We start from the raw sequence: 24,296 nt of genomic DNA, 5'->3' as shown, positions 1-24,296 counted from the left end.
TGAAGTAGGAATTTATTATCCATGTCAGCAGCTCACTGCTGATGTCAAAGAGCTTTGCTATATTTCGGGGAAAGCATGATCTAATCTCAATCTTTTGCTAATACTTGGTGGAACAAAATTACAAATAAAGTAAAAACCCTTAGAAGAAGAAGCTAGGGAATGTAAAATCAATTAATAGTGTCCATATCAACACTTTCTAAATTTTCTATTCGAAAAGTCCCAGAAAATCATGCTAATATTTGCATATTTTAATTGAAACACACTAGAGTACAAGAAAGGAAGTATTCCATAATTCTTTCTGTGTGGTTTAGTATCTTGATGCTTGCTGTCTTTGATATAATAAATTTAGAACAGAAAAAAAATAAATACATTTTGTTATTACTTCCTTTTTTTGAACAAGAATGAGCTTTGTGGTAATGAACGGTTAGCAGAATATTTATTTGTAAACTGCATTGATGTGAAGCCAGTGTTAAAGACTGAAGTATTTAATGGGAGAATCATCTTGCACCTCATTTCTAGTCCCTGTTTTACAGATGTCTAGACAGAGAGAGAGAAAAAAAAGAGGAATCCACTTGTCTGAATGTATACTAAATGCTTTAATGCCTCTCCCCAGCGACACACTGTTCAGATTACCTGAATTCATAAAAGATGAAATATTGGCAAATGCTTGTGTGAGTTCCCACTCTTCTTTAGGGAGAAACTTTGATCCGATGTTCTTCCGCCTTCCTCCATGCAAACAAAACAGATAAAACTAAGTGCATGCTAAATTAAGACTTGCATATCTAAATGTAGGCTCTGCAGTAGCCACATTTGTTCAAAATGAGATTTGAGGGTGAAATGCACAGTTCTTAAGAAAAAGTCTCAGTCCAGTGTCAAAGAAAAAAAACAAAAAACCTCTGCAAATGAAAATGCTGTGAATTATTAAGATTTTTCCCTCAGTTAGTAAGATTATTTCTCAGTAGGCTTGCCCTGCATTTACACTGTGTTCTGAGTGTCCTTTGCTGCTTCTAGAGCAAGACGCTGGGCCAGACGGGCTGCAGGTTTGGCATCACAGGGAGAAATTTGCTTCCTCTGAATCATTAAATTTTGCAAGGCAGCCTCAGTCTAGGTCCTTGCATTAGAGGCATGAAGCTGATTACTGCGACTGGCAAACCTACCAAGGAGCCTCAGAATTGATGGTCATCCCGTGGTGCAGAATTAATACTATAATCTTTCTTCTTTTCTCTCATGGAAATGCTTGATGCATACTGACGAGGCTGGTATGTCTGCTCACTGGCCAGCTTTTTGAGATTCATCTCAGGTGCTTTTGAGTGGTTTTTTTGTTTCAAGAGGGAAAGATGGATGATGGTAGAGTCAAAAATTTTCCTCCAAAATGTGTTCAGTTTCCATCTCTTCCTTCCAGGAGCTTCACTCTATTTTGAAGTAAAGGAAGTTTCAAGTTGTATTTTCTTAAGAGATTCTTGTACTTTCAAGGTAGAGTAAATTACCATCTAAGCGACTTTGTAAATATAAAAATACATATTTGCTAGATATAATTCATTGATCATACATGACAAAAGATGGGTCCTCTCATACGATGTGTCAGAATTTGTTCCTGATTTAAATAATTATATTTTTCTTTATAAAATCAGTATATTCATTCTAATATCCCTAAATAATTTGTTTTTTAAAACAAGAGTCAATTTTGTGTGTTAGTTACATATTAATACCCCAGTTTCTGGATAGAATTCAGAATTAAAATGTACTGACTTGAGACAAGTGTAAATACAAAATTAAGCTTAAAACAAAATTAAAGTAAGCAGTGTTAAAGTCGACAAACATTTTTTAAAGAGTTGTAAAAGGATAATTGTATAAAGGTTTCTTTCTATTAAAAAAAAAAAAACTAACAAAACAAACAAACCCCAACCAAACCTACATTCTTGTGCCAAATCAAACAAAAAAGTAATTCTGAGAGAAAACACATGAATTTAAAAGAGGTTGCACCTCACCTGGTTGTTATGGCACCTTCATCTTCACCTGACAGACAGGCTGATGAGGGTCCATGGCTCCTGATGCATCATGGTGCTGTGCTGGTAGGAGTCTGTGGGAATTCAGGTGACAGCATATCCCAAGAGATGTTGTAATGCCATCTCCTTCCAGGTACATCCAGCTTCTAGGTTTCCTTTAAAAATGTGGCTCTTAAAAAAAAAAAAAGTATGAATTAGAAAAAAAGGTTTTTTTCATGAGAAAAAAGGTTTTTAAAGGATTTTTTTCTATTAATCTTATTGAGTGTATTGTAACTGTATCAGTGAGTGAGTGCAAAAGGTATGACTTCCTTGAAATTGTGCCCAATTTTCTCTAAATGGGATTTTCTTCAATGTTTATTGTTGCCAGTACTAATGTTGTTTGTTAGAAAGAAGTCCAGCACCAGATAGGAAATGGTAATTCAGTTTCAGGAGGATTTCAGAAACACCTTCGCATATTAATTTTATCCAGCTTTTCTGTTTATTTTAGAAATAATATTAGTGGAATTGGCATCTTGCAATGAAGGAGGGTTTCCTGTTATACAAATGCTGATATAACCCTCAGCATTTATGGAAAAAAATGTTGAGATGAAGTCAAGACATTTATTTTCCAAGCAGGAGATGTTGATTTTCTGACAACATTATATTGCATGACCTTTATTTCTATTATGCCAAATGATTGATGTGGATTTAATCATTAGTTTGATGGCTGCTTTGCTAAGTGGAGAGGCAACTGAGCATTTTATCGTTATTAGTGTGCTGCATTTTGATTTTTCTATCAAAGGCACTGCTGGCCCTAATTCATCCCAGGTGTAAAACCAGAGATTCATTGTGCCCATTGTTTGTTTTGCGACCGAGCCAAGAACAATTTGCTCTCAGAACACTGTGGATATTTGGTTTGATTTCTAGAGCAGGAACCTGGTTTTAATGAAGGCTTCCATATATGTGTTTGATTCTTTAAAAATAAGTAAGAGTAGTGTACCTTTTGTGACTAAACTACTTCCCATATGGTAGAATATATATACTTATATACTTGAATACATGCATATGTGTATATATATATACATAAAGCAATCTGGAAAAGATTTAATTTGCTAGGATTTAGGATGGTAGACAGATACTAAGCCAGAAAATATTTTGAATGCTTGGGGAGCCAACATCACAGATGGAAATAACAAATGATTGTGAGAGAAATGGAGAAAGCTGAAAAACTATTGGTGTCTGTGCATTTTCCAGTGTAGTTATCAGAAAACTAGGATTTGGGGACAGGGGTAGGCTTTTGACTTTCCAGGTCAGAACCTCATCTTTGAGAGCTGCTGATGTCACTTACTGAAGGAGGACATTCAAGAGAACGTTTCTGGAACAATTATGGAACAGTTCATCCACATATGTTTTGTCCACCTCATAGGATGCTTTCTCCTCTGAGGAGAAGAAGCGCGCAAACTCCAGGAGTGGTTTCTCTATGTTATCTTGTGCTGTGAAGTTTCTTCACTGAAAGGAGTAATGAGGAATTTCACATGAGAATAGAATTAAACTAGTTTTTTTTACTTGGAAGGAGTGTTTACTTCTGTCTTGCTTGTCTGGCCAAGAACACAAGGATTTACATCTTTATCTGTAATTATGAAGTTGGTCATTAGACCCGTCCAATCCTTTTGTCAAACTTATCTTTTATTTCGAATGAGATTTTATGTTGATATGTCTTTCATCTTTATTTTCCAAGTCTTCTTGTGCTGGATTTTTAAGATTTTAGCTTTTCCCATCTGTGCTGTGAGAAAGGCTGATCACAATACAGTGAAAAGGGCGTGCTTATTTATTACTTCTGTTTCCAACTAGATAAGGCTCTTTAGGACAGCTGGCAGGAGGAAGGGATGATGGGTATTTCCTCTGTGGGCTAATGAGCATGTTTGGAGGGGAACAGCTTTGAGGTCCTGCAAGTGGCAGGAGGTATACAGGCCAGAGATGGGCATGTGCCACCCAAGGACTGCACTGGAGAGCAGGGAGCAGCCCCAGGGGTAATGAACAGGGTTTGAAAGATGTTTGGGCAGAGCTTAATGCCGCTAGAAAGGAGCCCCTGAGGAACTTGGCCATTCAGTACTTAAAGGGAGACTATAAAAAAGATGGGGGAAAATGTTTTAGCAGGGTCTGTCACAATAGAACAAGGGGTAATGGTTTTAAACTAAAAGAGGGTTGATTGAGATTACACATCAAGAAGAAGCTTTTTGCTATTAGGGTGCTGAACCACTGGAACATGTTGCCCAGACAACTGGTGGATGCCCCACTCCTGGGAACATTCAAAGTTAGGTTGGATGAGGCTCTGAGTAACCTGGTCTAGTTGAAGGTGTCCCTCAGGGAAGTTGGACTAGATGACCTTTAAAGGTTCCTTACAACCCAAATTAATCTGTGATTCTATGAACTCCAAACCTCCAAAGGCACTGGATGTAACGTTAGAGGAGGATATAAATTCTTCTCAGCTCTCTTCCAATATCCGATAAGGTTTTTCTGCTTTAAAGTTAATTATCCTAGTTGATATTCTAATAAAAGCTGCCTTTTTTGAGGTTAAAACACTTTCATTTTTCTTTTGGGCATTCTATGCAGAGGAAGGTCAAGACATATTGCCTCAAAACTCATGGCTTGAAGTGCCATTGTACGGCACACATTGTACTACCCAGACCATCTTGTCACTACATTTTCACTGTGTGCCATGTCTTGGCTCCTCCGTTCCCTGAGCTCAACCCTCTGCTCGGGGACCCAGTGCTATGAGCTGGCATGAGCTGAGGCTGAAGGCACATTTACAGCAGAGGAGTAACCTCCAGAGAGGAACAGAGCAGAGAGACAAGTGGCAATGAATTTCTAGAGAGGAAAGCAAATGGATCACAGTTCATCTGCGACAGCCGTGTGCCTGGGCATAATTGACACTACGCACTGTTTATTTTAAAATAAGCATGGTTTTGCCTGTGTTTCTTGGTAGCAGACTTAAACACACCAACAAGTAAAGTGGCTTTTCATGAGCCTTCATCTGTCAGTATCAAGGATCCTGTTTTGTATTCCCAGGACCCAGAGTACCTCTGAATAGCACATTATGTTTTCATCCTACTGTGCTGCCAGGCACTGTGCTTTCAGGGTAACAGATAACATGTTAACGACTGAAATAGGCTGTAAAAATGAAGGGGGAATTGTGTCAGCAATGGGAAATCACTCAGGTCTCTAGAGGGAGGGCTTCCTAATAGGATCTCAGCCAAGCACTGCATAGGCTTAGCTCCCAGGGAGCATATTCATGTGAACTGGACAGTGTCAACTTACTCCAGGCTTCAGCGATCTTTGCCATACAGGAAGATTGCTGTCAGATGTAGCTATGTTGATAAAAATCTATGACATATTTGTTCTTGATTTTGGTGCTGTGCAGTCAACATCTATCCCAGCAATGTGACAGTAAGGTATCTTTTTATCTGCAGTTCTAAGGATGTTTCTGTTCTCCATATTTTGTGAATCTGTTGGCAGGCTAAAAGCTTTCTGCAGTCGAGTAACTGGCAAAACTCTGGTTTGCCATGACTCCTTTCGTTCAAAGGAGAGTGAGTAATAGCAGAAAAATGACCATTCTTCAGGGAAGATCACCATTCTTTGGGGAAGATCATCCAGGAGCCCGCTCCTCCTCTACCTGCCCTTACTCACTCTCAGTAGCCTTTTTAAAAATCTATACAGCTTACTCCAGTTCTGACCTTGTCTAATCATATTGATTGTTAGTAACTGAAGGCTAATTGGGAAGCAAGTTGCTATGGTAATTCTTGAGTCACACATATAAAGAGAAAATACTGCTAAAACCACTAGTACATGGTGACTATTAGCATAGTTAAATTAAAAAATATAATTCATTCAGATCTATGCTGGAATTCAAATGAAGATACAATATGCAGCAAGGAAGATTTTCCCTTGCTATCACATTTTCCTCTTTCGTAGTCATTTTGTTCTTTTATTTGTCTGTTGAAGGAGTTATGTATAATTTTAAGACTAAATGACAAAGTAGGCTTTGGGTTGTTCTCAACCTCCCACCCCACAGCCCACGCAAAATATGTCACAACAAGTTTTGCGCAACAGGCGAATGACTCAAGCAGAGGGTAATAGGACTTGGAACCCCCCAGATTTCTGGGTCATTTGTTCATATCCAGTCCGCATGTGTGTGATGAACGCTTTATTTTCACATGGGTAGGCTGATGGCTTGCATACCATGAGAGGGTGATCTCAGCCTATGCCCTCAGGAGATGGTGATTCACTGCAAGCTAGGGCTGCTGCAGCTGGTTTTCAGCAGCACCAGCCTCTTTTGGCCAGACTTTGAAATGGCTCTGCAGCAGAGCTGGGGTCTCAGTGGGTGTCCATGGCCCTTTGTGGGGCACTGGGGGAAGGTTTGATTGCTTTGACTGTGCTGTGCTTCGTCTGTGGATAAATGGAAGATTTTGCCAGTCACATCTAATAGTCTTTTTACCTTATTTTTTACTAAATGTGAGCCAAAAGAAAATCAAGTGCATTCTTCCTTGTTTAATGAGGGCCTTCCTCCTCCTTCTTACTAACTAGTCATGTCACAGACAAATCTGAGCTCTCCTAACAGGTCTCCATCTGCACGTCTTTAAGGAGGAGAAGGATATGAGAGCATGCATCCTATTGCTACCCTTCTGGACAGTTTGACTGATGAGGCAAAATGTATCTAGGAGAGTCACAGGTCTAGATAGGAGGTAGGAGTGTACTGAGTTCAGGTCATATCCTGAACTCCAGGGGAGTTTCTCTCCCCCTCTCGGTCTTCAGTGGATGAATGTCCTTAAATTGACTTTAGCAGCACATAGAGAAAAAAGTGAGCAGAAATGGAGTCACTGTGTAGCATTAATCTCTTTTAACAGGTCTCATAAATAAATATTCTCTGTCTGGCTTCTTGGGACCTGTATGCTTACAGAGATTAATTCATTTAACTGAAAATAAGTTATAAAATTGATTAGAAGTGCGTACCACTTAAAAGAAAAAGAAACAAAACAACAACAGCAAAGACAAAATCAAAACAAAACCACACAAAACCAAACCAAACCAACAACAACAACAACAAAAACATACAAAAATCAACCAAAAGATAAAGTATGTTTGAACTCATTAGGATCAACTAAATCCAACAAAGCATCTGATTTGAGGCTTTGTGTAGTCCTGACGTTAAATAGGTGCAACTATAGAAACAAGTCCTGCCGTTTTGAAGTATCCACTACATGATTCCAGTAATTTAGCCCCTAATTTAGTAATTTAGGGAAAAGACAAAAATTAAAAGCCCTTGTACTTACCTACTAAATAATCTGTCCTCACCAAAGGCATGGGGCACAAGGGATTCAGGTGGGGAATCTCTTAACCAGAGCCATACTACAAAGCCATCTAGGAACTGACAGAATATAAAGAAACCCTGTTACCTTTGTGTAGAAGAATGTGATGTGTGCTGGTACTGCTGGTTGCTGTACCTTTCTGCATGCAAGAAAAATGGACTCCTGCCCAGGGATCTGGTCCAAATTTGCGTAACTTCAAGACAGAACATCTTTCAGAGGGAACTCTAATCCTGTTCCATGATATATTTGTTTCTTCATTTTCCTGTTAAAATAATTCAAAAATACATGTTTTGTTTTCAGTCTGATGGAAAAAGAATATTGCATTTGCCTTTTGGTTTTAATTCAGTATTAAACATGCAAAAAAAATCTTTTAAATCTGAGAGCTAATTTGCTCCCACAGGATTGCCTTTGAGTTTGTGTGCTTCTGTGTCCTTTTGTGTAATGAGCTGTGTGTTTTCTGGAGACAACACTTATTTAAAATTACAGGAAAATATGCACTCCTCTAAAATGTAGAATGTCAATGCAAATCCAGATCCACTCTGTTAAAACCAATGGATCCATTCCTTCTGCTGCAGAGTCTGAAATCTCCTTCAGTCTCAACTAAAACAATGATAGTAATCAGAAATGATGGCTTTAATTCTCTTTATTTATTTTTTAAGCATATTTCATCAACATGAATTTTCCAAATGGTAATTTTTGAGGTTTGGGATCTCTGCAGGAACTTTTTCCCCTCATGAGTAGTATTTCCTCAGAGGGTTTTACTGTAAACACAAAAAGGTTTTGCCAGGCTTGCGTGCTATGGAAACACTGTAAGTTCCATTTTGTTTACATCAATACAGGAAAGCAGACAGAAAAAATATCATAAGTATATGCAATACATTTCAGCAAAGCAATAGACACAGTGACTTTTAAGGGAAACATAACTTTTTATTCAAACCACGTTTCTTGTTCAACCTCCTTTTTTAGTGCTATGGCTAAGGAGGGAGATTCCTCTTACTTTTCCCTTGATGAAGAAGAGAGACCTAATTCCACAAGGCTTTTTGCATCATCTCTAGCTCAAACTTCTTTCTGTGCCCCCACTTAGATATGACCCAGGACAGAGTGGAGGAAAAGGGCTCCCAGGTAGATAAAAGTACTCATACACAGGAGAAAGAAATTGTTCCCAAATGGTCAAGAATTGCCTTTGGGTTCTCAAGGGTTTTGCCTCATTCCTACGGAGACTTCTCAGGAGGAATCAGTACTTAGAGCTCCCCATCAAAGGGCTGAGTCCAGTCTGAGGACTTTTTTGTTAAAGCCTCACATCAGCAGATAGTAACAGAAAACCTTTCCTTGTCTGGCACGTCTACTAGCTTGGGTTACACAGCATAGATTTGGCAGCAACTCTTCATGACACACATGAGCAACCTCTTCATAAATGAGGTTAGATGTGCAGAAAGGCTGCTCTTGGCTGATTTTAGTGAGTAAGCACCATCGTGCGGCCATGTGTTTTATTATTTTTATTGCTTTTATTGGAATATTGTGCGTACACACACACAAGCATAGAAATATGATATTATATTGAATTTTGGCCCAAGTTTTATGACATGTTCCCCCTTTTAAGACTTTCTTATCTTGTACGGTCTTATTGTGTACAGTCTTGCAGTGTTTGCTGATGAAGGCGGGTTATTTCTGCCAGAGAAACTCAGGTGGAAGCATATGATTTTCCAAGGTTTCATAGTGGACAGCTGTTCAGTTATTTGTAAAATAAGAATCTAAATGTATTGAATCAGGCTCCTCTTGGCTGCCATCAGCCACTTGACAAAAGAGTTAGGGATTGTATGTAATTCCCGTGTTTGTATAATATGTCATCTCTGCCTCCTCTAATATAGAACCTGAAGATTTGGTGTTAATGCTAATTTTTGCTGCTCATGATAGCATCATAATCAGATGAATAACCCTCACGGCACACTTGTTTTGTAAATCTTTTGACTTAGCAGATTTGATGGTGTTTTCTCTGGTAATCTGTTAGAAGGCAGAGGTTTGGATTTAACTTTTGAAGAGTTAAAGAATATCCTTTTGCTGGGTAGGTTATGTCTGAGGGTCACAATCATGCAGATATTTATGCAGTAGCATCTTGGCTGAGCCTGGTGCCAAAGCTCAAGGAATAGAGTTTGTAGGGTCCAGGCCTCAGTTAGACACAAACCACAAATATAGCAAGTAGTTTTTATGGAAGACAAGCACGAATGCAAATAGAAAAGAGGAGAGAAGGAAATATCTGTTCTGGAAAAATGTATTTCATGGGGAGACTGTAACACTGAATAAGAGAAACCTAAATCCTTTCAGGAGGACATTTGAAAGATGTAGTGCATGGTGTTAGCAGCTGTAGGATGATGTCTATACTCATAATTGGGTTTAACATTAGGCAAGGCTAATATTTTTCTCATGATGGGTCAAGTCATGGAGATTTATTTTCACTGAAAAATTTTCACTGTATGTATATACAGTGGGTGTATATACTACATTATTTGCTCTGGTGAATAACACTCAGTGTTCTCTCATAGGCCCGGGAGGATTTTTAATGCCAGAATTGAGGAGCAAGAGGGATTTTTTAGAATTGTCCCTTTTAGCTAAAATGTTTAATTGTGCCTATCTGAGGTACTTGCTATTCTGTATCTTTCTGTTTCTGTAATACATTGGATTTAGTAATGAACTGTCCTCCAGAGGCTTCTTGTGAATGTGTGCTTTCTTAAAGCATTTCAAAACTGTCTGTTGAAGTATCTGAAAACATCTTCAAGATGATCTGTTTGGAAAGGCTGTCACTAGACTTTGGGTCCTGGAAGCCACAGGTTCTCCCAGTCCAAGACAGTCTGCCTATTGATTTTCCCCAGAAATTATTTTCCTCACTTCCTTGTTCAGCTGTTCTCATGAATGATTATCTTAAATGTAGTCTCCTCATCTGCCCAGGTCATCTTAATGAACTATTCATCATTAGCTGGCTATCAAAGCCAAGAGAGAAATAATAAAAGATAAGTGGCAATAAATGCTGCTAGCCCATTTCCATAGAAGGAATTACGATTTGGGCATGAAGCTTGTGTCAGCATCTCTGAACAAGGATGTTCCTTCCTCAGCTGGACAGCCATCCTTGTCTGCCAGTGTGGTCTCAAGCCCATCATGTCTGAGAAAAAGACTGAAAAAATGACTCTGTCATTGCCAGAGTGGGTGTTTTTATTTTGGAGACAAGCTTTCATAGTCAAAGATAAAATTTAGTGATACCAGAAGCAGGGTGCAGCAAATACATCTCTCCTAGTGGCTGGAGAGCACACAGTTTTAGGAGAGCATGTAGTTCTAAGCCCCATCCCTCTGGGCTGCCAGCTTTTCTGTGGAAAGCTAATGTTTCCTCCAAAGACCCTTGCTCATTTGACCCTGCAAAGCTTCATGCATTTTCAGCCTTGCTGGCAATAAACTAAAACTGGTATAATACACCCCCATAGTGCTGGAGTATTGGAGTATGAGGAGATATCTATCTCCCCAAACTGTACTGATTATAAAATCAATTCCTGCAACGACGCGGCTTCTTCTGTTGGATCCGGTCGTTATCAGTTCCAATTCTGCAGACTAATCATGTGCTTTTTCAGATTAGAGAGACCAATTTAAAACTGTTACATGGACAATTAATTTGATGCAACCAAACTCTCAACAGACTTTCATCTGGATTGCTGGCATGGTGCTAAAACACCGATAGAAATAAAACCCTTTTTGCTTCAGTCTGCTGTGCGGAAATTTGCATTTTATTTTTTCCCATGCCTGCACTGATTTACTGGAGAATATGGTTTCATGCCCTTTGGAGAAGAGAGGAAGACACAGCATTGGCACCTCCTGATAATCTCCTTCAAAGACCGATGTATACACTGTTTTGGTCGAATTGGAAGTCGCTAGTAAAGCTTAGTTGGTTAAATAGGTATCCCACTTATTTAATGAGGCGTGTGTGTACCTTCAGCGAAGTAAAGAGATCATGAGAAGAGTCAATGCTTGAATTCATTTTTGAAGCATCAATATCTGCTAAGAGATATTACCCAGCAACTCCCTGCTGTTCAATAAATCATGGTAGGGAGACAAGTTTTTCATGTTCACAAGGAAGGTGACAGGAGAGAGTGTCAACCATCTATTTTTGAAAGGTCAAAAGTCTCTAATACTTTTAAGAAAAATAGCTTTTCTTTCGTAACCTTTTTAAATCAATGCAGTAGCATTTTGCTGTCACTTTAGAGGGAAGTTTTCGAAAGGAGATTTCAGACCAGCTTGGTTCTGATCAGACTGAAAGAAATACGAGCTACTCTATCCATGACATGGAGACAAAGGTAGCCAGGTGTTTAATTCTGCAGTTCAGACACATTGCAGGCTGGTCCCATGGGGGCTCACTCAGTGAATGCTGGGCAGGATTGCCTGGGCGACACCACACTACTGCTATTTACTTCTTAAGCTTGACATAAATTGTGGCATCAGTCAAACCACTGAGTAAAACTGACCTGGTAAATACCTCTATAGAGTATTTATATTTATTGAAAGGGGGAAAAAAATAAGCATTGTTGGCTTTTTTTTTTTTCTTCCTTTTTCCCTTAAATGAACACAATGCTGTTGATTTGTAAAAGTGCAGAGAGCAGGGAGGCTGCCTGCTCTAGGAGTCAGTATCTGATACCTCCAGTATCACTGCTGATTGCAGGTACCTACAGAGTGAAAAAAAGTGTTCACAGGAATCCACAGGATAGTTATGCCACAAGAAACTGCCTCAAAGGGTGAGGTGAAAAGGCCAAAAGACACAATTATAATGTATCACAGGAAATATAAGGTGAACAGGTCGGCTATTTAGCCCATGTATGTACCTGCTCTGGAAGGGAGTGTGAGGAAGATTACAGAAGTTTATAGAGAGTGGGTCACTTCCAGCACTACAGAGTAGGGCCTTGTGGCTGGAGAGAGGATATCCCTCCTTCACATCATGTACCATGTCACTTTTGACACAAGTTACCACTTACTCATCTATGTTAACCTTCTGTATGTGTACATACACACACATAGATACACACATTTTTTAAAATAGACATGTTTCCTAGAAGGGAAAAAAATGACTTTGTCTGTATGGTCTGCTCTGATCCTGAAATGAATTCTTATCATAAAAGACATAAATTTCCCGCCTTTTATTCTTTCCTTACTTTGAAATATAAGAACACCTGGCTCCAAGACCATTAGTTTGTGAGTTTAATACAGTCTTACTTTTGCTGTAAGACTTTGATTAGTCTAAGAGACTTTGTCTTTAGTGGACTACAAAGAAACTGCCATGAACTATAAGTTCCTCACTAACAGGATTGTTTAAAAGACCATTTCAACGTAACTTGATTTTTATGGGTCATGCTCTGAGTGCAGCTGGTTTGAAGAAGAGTACTTCCTATGTGTCACACATCTCTGTCGAGATGTCATGAAAATGCATGCCCAGCCCAGCCTTATGGCAGATTTGCAGGAAGGTTAAACAATTTTCCATCTCTCTCCCTGCTGTCAGAGGCTCTGGCTTTCACACGGAAATGCTACACTGCAGTCAGTTGCTGGTGAATGGGTAACAATGATTCCAGTTTGCTACTTTAGTGGTGAGCTAGGGGAGATCCCTTAGTCTGTGTGATATCACATCTTAGCCCTACATCCTCTTTGCAGAAAAATAAAAACAATCGTCCTTTGTGCCTTTGTAAAATGTTTTTACTAATTACTTTTTTCTCTTTTAGGCTGTGTTTGAGTAAACAATTTATGCTTTCAAGGATCACTGTTGATATCAATATGACTGTGGATGCAGTGAAAACTAAGCTCAGGCAGACGCCTAAGCACTTTGCAACCACTGGGTGGTTTGGAGATTTGGGTTTTTTTGAGAAATTGCCCCTGATTGTTTTGCATACCATCCATTCAAAGGCTTGCCTGTATCAGAAATGCTGCTCAAATTGCCGGCTGGATTTCCTGCGATAGCTAGCAGTAGAGCTAATAGTATCATTCATTACAAACAAACAACATAATAACAGTCCTATCTTCTCTCTTGATGGCATATAATAAGACATACATTATGAGCAATCATCTGTTTGTGTGTATTTATACTGTAAGACAAATCACTTGCTCAAACACTAGGCAGCAATCCCTTTTTTTCTCTTTGTAGCTGCTGCCACAGGTATTATTTGCTCTCCTCTGCAGAGGATCTGAGTCTGCTGAGTTGGCTGTTTGATGTGAGCAGCAGTGGTTTGTACTCCTAGTGCCATAGATACCTGTATCTAAGGTGGTGTTCTTTGGGTTTTCCATGAGAAGATGGGCATTTTTTGCCAGGTATGAATAAATTGTTCATGCAAATTGTGCAACCAAAACCCAGATTAGTGTTACCTATTGTCCACAGTGTGTGACTGATCTCCTAAACAGAATGGTTTTATTTTATTTATCCTTCTCACCTGAATGACAGCCTTGGCAGATATATGTGCAGCTGAAAGGACAAGAATAGCAACGGCCTTCTGTCAGAAAACAACACTTTACTGCTGTAAACTGGGATTCATCTGCAAAGAAAGATGATGAGTAAGGTCATCACCAACAGGATTTCCTAGGAAGAGTGTAGAAGAGGGTGCACAGTTCATTGCAGGGGTCAGAGAGTCTTGTCCTTTTCCTTCATCCCTGCAATTCCCTGAACACAAAGAATGAAGGCCAACACCAGAAGAGTCACTGCCTTCTGCCATTGACAAGTTTCCCTTTTGTTCCTTTTACTGATCTTGAGATCCTCATAACCTCAGCAGCTGCAGCAGTGATTTGCTTGAGGTGGAAGACAAAAAAAGTCATTGTAAATGGATGTATTTTCATTACCTGTTGAAAAAACCCAAACTCTCACCTTGTAACTGTGAATGAATGAAAGCCAAGTCATTTACCAAATCTCTGAAACAGCCCCCACATGGGAGTGCTATTTAATTCTGTTTAAATCTAATCTATAAAAAACTTAATATTTAAAAAACCTTATCCTTCAAAAATAGTTTAGGGGTTCCTATCTTCCTAACTCTTTTCATTCTTTTCCTTAACCATGCATTCTCCAAGCCTTCCAAAGTGTCATGGCCTGCTTGTGCCCTACCTTAATCAGATCTGTATCTTCCATTTCTTGAACAGAAACAAAGCCAATAACCTGTCCAACTCTTAGGAAGCCGACACACTCTCCTGATGCAGAAACATTCATTTTTAAGCAGTCCATTAAAAGAGATATGTCATCCAAGTTGTTCCAAAGTTAGATAGCAGATTGGATCATAAAAAATTATTACCCTCAACAGCACTATCTGCTGGGTGAGGTCACTGCTGTATTATGGTTTCTTAATAACCTTTTTTTCCCTGTATAAGGCCAACAAATCTGCAACATTTTTCCCTGAACTGCTTAGTGGAGTGAAATCTCTTCTGGCTAAATGAATTTGTTAGCATTAAATGTTCTACTTTTTCTGATGGTTTTCTTTTTTTTCAAGACAACTGATTTTTTGGATTGTGGGGAATGGCAAACATACTGCTGACCACCCAAAAAGAGCACAAGCAAAACCAAACAATTCTTAAAAGTGTGAGACACCTGCCATGTTGTTACATCTTCTAGACTGAATTGTGTACTGTCATATCAATACATAGTAGGGGATGAATGCTTCTATTCTATTCTTCTAGATATTTCTACAAATATTTTATAATGCATTATTTTTAAAGAAAACAGGAAGATAATAAAAAGTCTTTGAGATATCCCTTGCAATGGCTGTGTACCTCGCATGGTGTGAAGCAATCCCTGTCTCGGTTGAAGCATTTTGTTGCTGCTGAAAATTAAATAATAAAGAGGAACATATTCACATGTGATCAGGTGTTTCAGCACTGCTAAACAAATTCAGGTCTCATTGCACCGTACCAAGCACCTATTATCAGACCTCATGTACTTTTATTATTTTATTCTCCAGTCATTTTGGAGTTCCTGGAGCAGAAGAGAGATGGATTTCTTCCTTCAAAAAACCTTGAGGAAACGGGAGGGAAAGTTTCTTATTAAACTAAAAAAAAATTATTAAACCGAAATATTAAACCACTGAGATGTTTTAAAATGGAACAGATCAGATGAAAAACTTATCTTCTTTTACAAGGTTTTTGTTTGTCTTAAATGGGCCAGCAATTTGTCAGGTATGGTTCAGTTGTTACTTAGAAGGGAGTAGAATACTTTTTATATCCTCATAATAATTTTTGTGATTATTTTTTGACCGTGCACTTGACATTACAGTCTATTGTTTTACCTCAGGCCTATTTGAATCTATTTGCAACCATTATCATTTCAAAAGAACAAGATATCCAGGAACAAGTGTCGTCCAGTTTGCAATCGTACTATTTATCCAAGGTTTCATTCCAAAGATGTGCACAGTTACCTTGCCATTAAAATCCAGGAGACCATCACACCACCACTAAATTACATCTGTATTACAAATTTTACTTCCTGCAGCTGACCTCAGCCTGGGAAGATAGCATTTTTTCACCATTTCCAAAAAAACAGCAGTGAGGAATCTTCTGGCATAGCTGTCTTTACCTTGACCTTCCTGGTCAGTGCCAGCATAAGGGATGTAACTGGGACAGGTTGCACTGCAGTAATGCCCAGTTCACCAGGAGAGCTCCTGAGCTCTAAATTACATCAGAGCCTGAGACCTCTCTTTGCCATCCTGCAGATTAAGGAAGCAAAGAAATGTGTACTCTGGACTAGCAGGAGATGCATTCTAGTGCGTTGATAACAGTAAACTGGCCATTTATATTCTGCAGTTCTGCGACTGTAAGTGGGCATTAACTCTGTACAGATGAGATCAAATAGTTTTTTCTCCAAGGTGTGAAAGAATTCTTCATATCTGTGGTCTCCAGCTCCTGTTAATAAGGGCACATCTGCTGGTGGCTTAGATTTAATCTCTGTACTTCATATTGGGTCTAGACAGCAGTGTCCTATTCCTGAAGTTGTGTCATATTTCTTGGGAACTTTTTAGCTGTCTTTATTTCAGTCACCTTCATCCCCTATTTTCTTCACTGAGTTGAAAGGTTTTCTTAAATTTCTATTAGTATTTTGTAATTTCAGAGATCCAGAGGCCCATGGTGGATGGGGCCTGATTTCTAATGCACAGGGAATGGTGGCAGCAGGAGGTGCAGGGCTGCCACTACAGATACAAACTTCAGTATCAGACAATGTCCATTCCTGAGCATTGTTTTTTGACATGGTAGTACTCAGCAGTGTTTCTGGGGTCTGTTTTGTTATCTGATATCTAGCTTGGGTTTAAAAAATAAATTCCTATTGAATTTTTCACTTGTCTATTCTCTGCTTCACCATGGTTTGAAATATCTTGACTTCTAAATTATTTTTCAGAGAGATCTCACAGAATGATGCCTTGGAGGTCATAGAAGCAAATGCGTTTTCCAACCTTCCCAAACTACATGAAATGTAAGTAATGAGCAATCTAAATGCACAGGAGACAATTATAAAGATTCATTATAGGTATATCAAAGGTTTTGCAGTTTGGTTCAGGTAAGCACAGAAGAATTCATAGCGATATAGGAGCATTTGAAATCCACCTTTGTCTTTTCCATCTTCTTATTGAACTGTCCTTTTTTTTTACCTGGTCAACCTAAAACTTATCTTCAGATCACTGCCAGTATCAAAAGGTGGTGGGGTCTGCCAGGCTGTGGTAGGCTGCTCTTTGAAATCATGCAGATCTTCTGCTGTCAAAAAGAAAATCTCGGCATATAATTCCACTACATCACAGGACAAACACAATTTTAACAACAATATATTGATATATTTTCTCTGATGTTTCATTTCCTCTTTGCAGAAGAATTGAGAAAGCCAACAACCTTGTGTACATTGATGCAGACGCCTTCCAACACCTTCCAAGCCTCAGATATTTGTAAGATCTTTTGCTCCTTGCAAGTACTATGGTCACTTTGAATGACACACGTGTTTCTGCGCTGAGCACTTTCGGTGATAAGACGGGATAATGCTCTTTCCTTGCTACTAGTTGCATATTGTCAACCCACATTTTCATGTCTGCAGTCCTCAGAAAAGCCGAATAGGTTCCAAGGAGTAGTCCCATATACAAATTCCTCGAGCCTTTCTAAGCAACAGGTTGGAACTGAGTGATGAGAAGAGAAGCTGGACCATTTTATGTCTACAGAAACAGATTAAAGTTGAAATTCCTCCCGAGAGCTTTGGGACAAAAAATATCTCTCATCTGTCTTTGCCGTATTACTGCCTTCTGTTATGTGTCATACACATGGTCTTAAGCATTCAAATTCCTATTTCTTTAACAAAGGAAGTGCTGTAGCAGCGGTTTTCATTAATGCTTGATGTGAGATGATTAAATCCCTAAAATACAAACATATTGATGTATAGTATAGCTTTATTTCATCAACCAGCCTCACTGAGTCATTTGCACAACTGTGGTTGCCACATCTGCTTCCATGGGGTTGCCATCAAAATTCAGTGCTAATTGAATGCATCCTTAAAATAAACTGTTATTCAAATATATTTTCACAGCTTTTGGTGCATGTTTTTAACATGACTAATAATCTCTCCTCTGCATTGAAACCCCAGTGAAGTCCAATGAACTCTATTTAGTAGTAATGGTTTTTAATGGTCATAGCTTAAACAGCTTAAGTGGTGCTGTTTGGTGACCAAAGGCATATGCACCCAGCAGGATATCAACTTAACTTTTGTATGGCTGTCCACCTGACCACGTACACCCCTTCATATTTTCCTGACTCACACAAGAAACTTCACTCATACAAGAAGCTTTATTTTCCTTACTCATCTAAGAAGCCTGGTCATGACTTCTACATTTCAGTACATAAAAATAAGTGTTTAATTGTCTGCTTAGAAGTATGAAATCAGGTCAGTGGTCTAATAAGCATAGCTCCCAGTAAGTTAATGAGTATATAAAGTCTTTGAAAATCACTAGTATCTGACGGGTTCTGGGCTCAAAAATGCCAAGAGGCATTGCTTTGAATTTGTACTATAAGATTTGAGATTTAAGATTTGGACTTTGGGAGATAAGGTGTATTTAGCACTACACGAACCATTATAGTTTAAACCCTCATTGAACCGGAATATGTGATTAGAGTTGTACTAGGATTGTTGCTCTCCCCAGAATTTTGACTGATTTCTGTTTTACCAAATTCATCAGGCACCTTGATTAACTTTTCTATGTGCATAACTGAAACACAGATTTTTCTCTTGACAGTAGGGAAATAAAGCTTTAAGTTTGCATTTTCATGAGGAGAAATCATATGCCTATTTCATCTCATTTCAAACCTGAGTCATTTAGCACTGACCACTGTCTTTGAGTAGCTCTGCCTCCCTATGAACGAAACCACAGCATTTGTTTATCCCGTGTAAAATGCCCAGAGCAAGCTGCTATGGGTAGTACAGTTGTTGGATGTACAGATGAGTAGAAAGAATGAGAATACATTTCTCTCATACAAAATTGAAGAAGAAAAAATGTGAATGCACTAATGAACACACTAATTCCAGTGATTGTTTAAAAGTGGGACACAGAAATCATAGCTTGTGAGGAGAAGGTAAATTCCCTCTTTAAATACCTGAAGTAGTGAAAGTTTTTATGTTGACTTTAGTGGATGTTGCCTCTTTTGAACATTTGTTATTCCACACTCCCATACACGTTGACTCAAATATTCAGAGATTCTACCTGTATAAAAATTCAGCTGCAGCAGCAATAATATGACCTACAGAAGCAACAGATTAAAAATACAGAAGATTGCTTGTCTACCTGATCGTTCCCCTCTCCTCTTTATCTAGCTTTACTTGCTAGCTGTTATCAGAGGGAAATGTATTTTGAGTAGGTTTTAAGCTTTTTTCTCTTGTGGGCATACAGGGCTGGAAGAGACTCTCCACACTACTGTATTCTATTTTGTCCTGGATCCACTTCATATATCCCAATAATTAAGTGCTATTTATTGACATTCTTGATGCTCTTCACTGTTCCCTGCTTTCTTCTTTTTTCTGGAAGAGGCTTTTCCAGAAACTCAATGATTTGGTGACTTAAACATTTCCTTTAATTTTATACATGACCACTTAATTCACATTCATTCTCATGCCAAAGCTTTTCTCTAATTTATACTCAGAAAATTCATCTTTGGTGTTTACTCCACTAATGTATTTATGCTGCATTCCTGCTGTACCTACCTTTTAGGAGGCAAAACCCCCCAGTCTTGTATGACTATAAACAGTACAAAAGGTGCAGGCTTCATGGCCCAGAGCTTCTGAGCAGATGAATGTAGGTGTTGTGCTAATTTGTGGAAGCTGTTCTGGGCATACAAATCAGTGCAACACTGCTGGCTTTGGTGGAGCTACATCATTTCTCACCACAGGGACCAGGAGCAGGACACAAAGTCCCTTTTGGAGCCTTCTAGGTAGCGGTGGGCCCAGGTGTGATGCCGAGTTACATCATGCTCAGATCACTCTCTCTTTCTACAGCTACACCTTCATGTTCTCTCTTGGCACATTTCTGTAGGAAAGACTGCCATTTTCTCCATCCCCTGGTTTCACTCACTAGTGCTTGCCCTTTTAGAAACTGAAAAGGCAGAAAGCTTTACTGTTTGAAAGAATAGGATAGTTAATTTAATGACAAAGTAGAAACCTTGATGTAAAACAGCATCTGGTAAAGGTAACTCAGTCCTTGTGGTCACCTTCCTATGACATGCAAGGAAGGGTCAGTTAGTGAAAATATAAGGCAAGATGCTGAGGGAGTAAATGGATTGATGATTTTTCAGTTCAGTTAGTTTTTGTTTTGGTTTGAGTTGGGTTTTTTTGTGGTGGTTGGCTGGGGTTTTTTATACAATACAGAAGTAAAAGATTGTAAACGTGTGGGACTATAATTTAAAATAATTCAGAAACGAGTTAAGCATCTACGTGGATAGAAAAGCCATCAACAGCAGAAATGATAAAAATTTTAAGGCCATGAAAGAAAACTTGTAAACCCTTGTATGTTACAGCCTAATTTTCACATTAATTGCTGGAAGTTAGGAGTAGGACATGGTTTCATCAATATCTTGTCACAAAACAGATTAGGAGATTCTGTCTGACCACGTAAGGAGGTATAGTCAGACCCAGTTGCAACCAGCATGACAAAGCACAAAGACTTGAATACCTGCCCATTGTTGGATCATTGTGATTCTTCTGAAGTGCCCAGCTGTGATGGCAGTCTGGCAGGGTACAAGACACATGGTCTGATTCCTTACACAGTGCTGCGACTGTGAGAGAACTGTCAAAACACAACTGGGAAAAATCTTCCAGAAAAGTGTATATTTACTGACAGTTTTCATATAAAAACACAGAGACTAAAACTAATCAGTCTTAGTACCAAGACTGAGCCCAAGTACCACAGCCCATCAGTTCCTTGTGTTGCTTGCAAGGCTTTCTCTGTGCTTCTTCTAAAATAATTGTATAGCCACTAGGCCTTATTTATGGACAGGCAAGAAGCTCAGGATAGCATTGGCATCTTCTCATCAGCTTCATGGGCTTGTTACAGCCACCAGCTGTTGAACATTAATATGTTTTTATCTCTGTCACCTTGGGTACAAATACATTTCCTGCTCACCCCACTCCCTTTGTCTCCTGCACCTCATCATTACTAGTATGGCAAAAACACTAAGGAGAGAAAAATACTGAAAAAATGCCATGCTGAATAGCCTAAACCTTCTAGAAACACACAACTTTAACTTTCTCACCAGTCTTTTAGAAGGAGTGAAGAGAATTGCTAATTGGTCTTCTAGGGTATATGCCAGAGGGACAGACTGCTTCAAAATGGTAACTTACTGACCTTTTCATTGGTACAAGATTATTTATCTGGCTCTCATTAAGGAGACCTGTAGTATTGTCTGTTTAATAATGTAGTGATGGCTTTTCAAACCCATTTTCTTTCCAAAATTAGTTCTCATATGTAATCTGTGTCCTTTGGTTCTTTTTTAGAGAGACGTTGACATTCTGTATTAAGCAATCTCAGTTTACAATAGAAAGACTTAAATGCAACACTCCTTTCAGGTGAATTTTGAGACCATACAGCTGAGTTGTTGGGGTGGAGAGGAAATGTAGGTCGCCAAGGCATGTGTTTTGTCTGCAAAAGGAGCAGAGCCCTTTTGCAGAACCCTCCAAAGTCTTGCAGCTGCTTGTACCTGCCTGGTCTTATTTCATGGAGGATATGACACGTGTATCTGACACGCATCCTAAACCCAAACCTGTGCTTGCTGCAGATGCAACAAAGTCCACATAATTACTGATCCTTTGCATGGAGTTGACTCTTCAATAAAGAGAAATGAAGCTCCATTCCTCCCTTTTGCATGGCAGCTTCATGGTTAAAGACCTTCCACCAGAAGTGGATGTTGCAGATTTAAGGACCCTGGGGTAAGAGAGTCAGAGGAATGTCTTGCTGGAATCAGGCTCATATGCAGCATGAAGTAAGCAGTGTGATTAAGAGACACAAAAATAATGCTTCCTGAGTGATGTTGTATTTATCTCTGCCTACCTTGAGTTTGCAATTTAGCAAATACCCACAGTAAATTGATGAGGTAAACTGTGTTCCCAGATTTGTCAGAACAGCTCCTACAATTTGGCATAAAAAAGAGCAGACGTGTTGCTATATCTGGAGATAAGCAGCCAGAATCTTCCAGGAATTAGTTTCGGAAAGTTTTTTTTCCTCTGCTGATCGTGGTGCTGTGTTTTCTTAAGTGCTGACTCCGGTAAGCCTTTTCAGAAAGACAATTAATGCTTTGGAAAGCAGCCATCAGCCGCCTGAAAAAAAATAGGTTCTTACAAAGCTGTTTATGCATGGCAAGGGGGGACTCAGTTGTAACACAGATTAAAGAGGACACTTGTTTAAAGTGAGGCTACTAAGGAGGTATACATTATATGGTAAATATATTGACAAAGCTGTCCTGCAGGAAAGATATTCAGTAAATTGTATTATCTGCATTCTAAAAAGATTATCCACTTAAAGGCCTCTGGAGATTTGCTGGTTGAAAAAAAAGACAGGGAAGATCTAGGCTGCAGTCTAGCTAAATATTTTTTTAGTTCTTCCACTGCATTTAATTAAAAGAACATCCTCTCCTGCTCCTAATCACCATTCCGCACTTCTGTGCAATCAAGTGCCTTGTGCCACCTGTAGATTTACTTCAATATGTAATGATTTGACAAAGATGCTTTCTTCTTCATCTCATGCTGCTCAGTTGACACCAGTGAAAATTGAGCCCTGAACACTTTGGAAATACTGGAAAGATCAGAACTAACCCAAGGCATTGAGGATATTTTTTTCACACATGTATGGTGAAAGCCCTGCTAACCAATTTAGAATTTTGATATGCTGGGAGGAAGTTGCCATTGGGAGCAGTGTTTGAATAGCATATGTTAGAATACTGTCACCTTTCATTGCTGCACCATGAGGACTGACATTTTCTTGGGAAAGCTTCTGATGTCTTTTCCTCTGTCCTGCAATAGCCACACACTACTTGATGGCAGTTTCCTTCTTCATTTACCTACTAAAGGAAATGCATGCCGTGATTTGTATTTAAAAGGGCCTTTTAAAAGAATTGCATCAATTTTTAATGTATGACTCATTTAAAATTAAAGGCAGCTTTCAACTAAAATCTTGTATATCTCCAGTAATTTAAAGAATGTATTTTAAAGTACTGTAAGGAGGAGTTAGAGATTCTTCTTCTATTGCTTCTATTTTTTTTTTGTGAACTCCTTTTATAAAGTGTAAGTGCAGAAGTGCTTTAAGTAATAAGGGCCTTGTGTAATGCACCTGCTTCATTAATCATGCTTTCTATTTAACTGTATGTAATAGTTTTTCAAAGGCATTTTTGTAGAGCTTTCTTGGTCACATATGACAGCTGTTATTTTTAAGCTAATGCAATGTCAGACCATCCTGACTCCTGAGACGAAATAGTCATGACATTTCAGCAACTTTCCCAAATTGGCTTCTTGAATATTCACTATACTACTTTAATTTTTCCCTGCATGTAAAGTATTGCTTTCTGTTATAAGATGAGACAGATCAAAGTTGGCTTTTCAGCATCTGAAGATACCCAGATACCATCTCAGGGAGCTCGGAGCAGTACTTATGCCAGTGAATGACTATTTTATGGACCTATGTGTCATCCTGAGTTCCCAAATGTAGGATTTGGTTGTCACATGCAGGCGTTCAGTTTCAGTTCAGATTATGAAACCTGAAAGACTGCAACTCTCCTGAAATAATCTAGGTTCATAAAAACCATCAGATGAATGATGTTACATTTTTCCAGTCTCAGCCAGTCCTTTCTGTTACAATTCAACTATTTCAGGAACGATTCTGAAAAAAAAAAAAAAAAAAAAAAAAAAAAAAAACAGTCAAATCTATTAATGAAAAAATATTTTTTTTAAGTGCCAGGATAAAAAATACCTTCTATATACTATCAATATATTCCTTAAAGAACCAATATTCTCAGTGGAAGGTCACCTTCTCTACCATCTCATATATTAAAACCACAAAGATATAATTAAACTTTCAAGAATCCAATTTTTTTCTTTGTTTAGTGGAGTAAACATGAGACTGTTTGGTGTCTGTGAAAAACTCCCAGATGGTCAGAGTCCAGCCTGGTCCAGCTCCTCCCTCCTGAACTCAGCCCTCCTTCCAGCCATCAGCAGTCACCAGTCATCTCCTGCTGCATGGCAATATCATGTTGGTCCTGCCCTTGTTACTGCTCTGGATAACAAAATTTGCTTAAATTAGACATGGTACAGCTCTGTGAATACCTGTGACCATGTGTCCTCACTGTCTGTGGGCAGAGGGTTATCCTTCAAAGTCAGCATTTCTGGGATGGTGTTTCACTGACAGGAATTGCAATGCAGAGGTCGTGATGCTCAGTGCAGTGGGAGGGTGGA

At 38.9% G+C, this 24,296-nt stretch overlaps 1 protein-coding gene across 1 annotated transcript in view; it reads left to right on the top strand.

Annotated features, from left to right (window-relative positions):
- LOC113982525 (follicle-stimulating hormone receptor) overlaps nt 1-24,296 on the top strand; it is a gene marked incomplete at its 5' end in the record, with an annotated part of 51,861 nt that overhangs the window by 8,544 nt on the left and 19,021 nt on the right. The window contains 2 exons of the mRNA XM_039378702.1: nt 16,734-16,808; nt 17,197-17,271. Coding sequence (XP_039234636.1) covers nt 16,734-16,808; nt 17,197-17,271 — 150 coding nt within the window. The remainder of the gene's footprint in view (nt 1-16,733; nt 16,809-17,196; nt 17,272-24,296) is intronic.

Source organism: Pipra filicauda, unplaced genomic scaffold (assembly GCF_003945595.2).
Source record: "Pipra filicauda isolate LSUMZ 115617 unplaced genomic scaffold, ASM394559v2 scaffold143_size2779998_pilon, whole genome shotgun sequence".
NCBI lineage: Eukaryota > Metazoa > Chordata > Aves > Passeriformes > Pipridae > Pipra > Pipra filicauda.
This window is presented reverse-complemented; position numbering and strand designations above follow the sequence as displayed.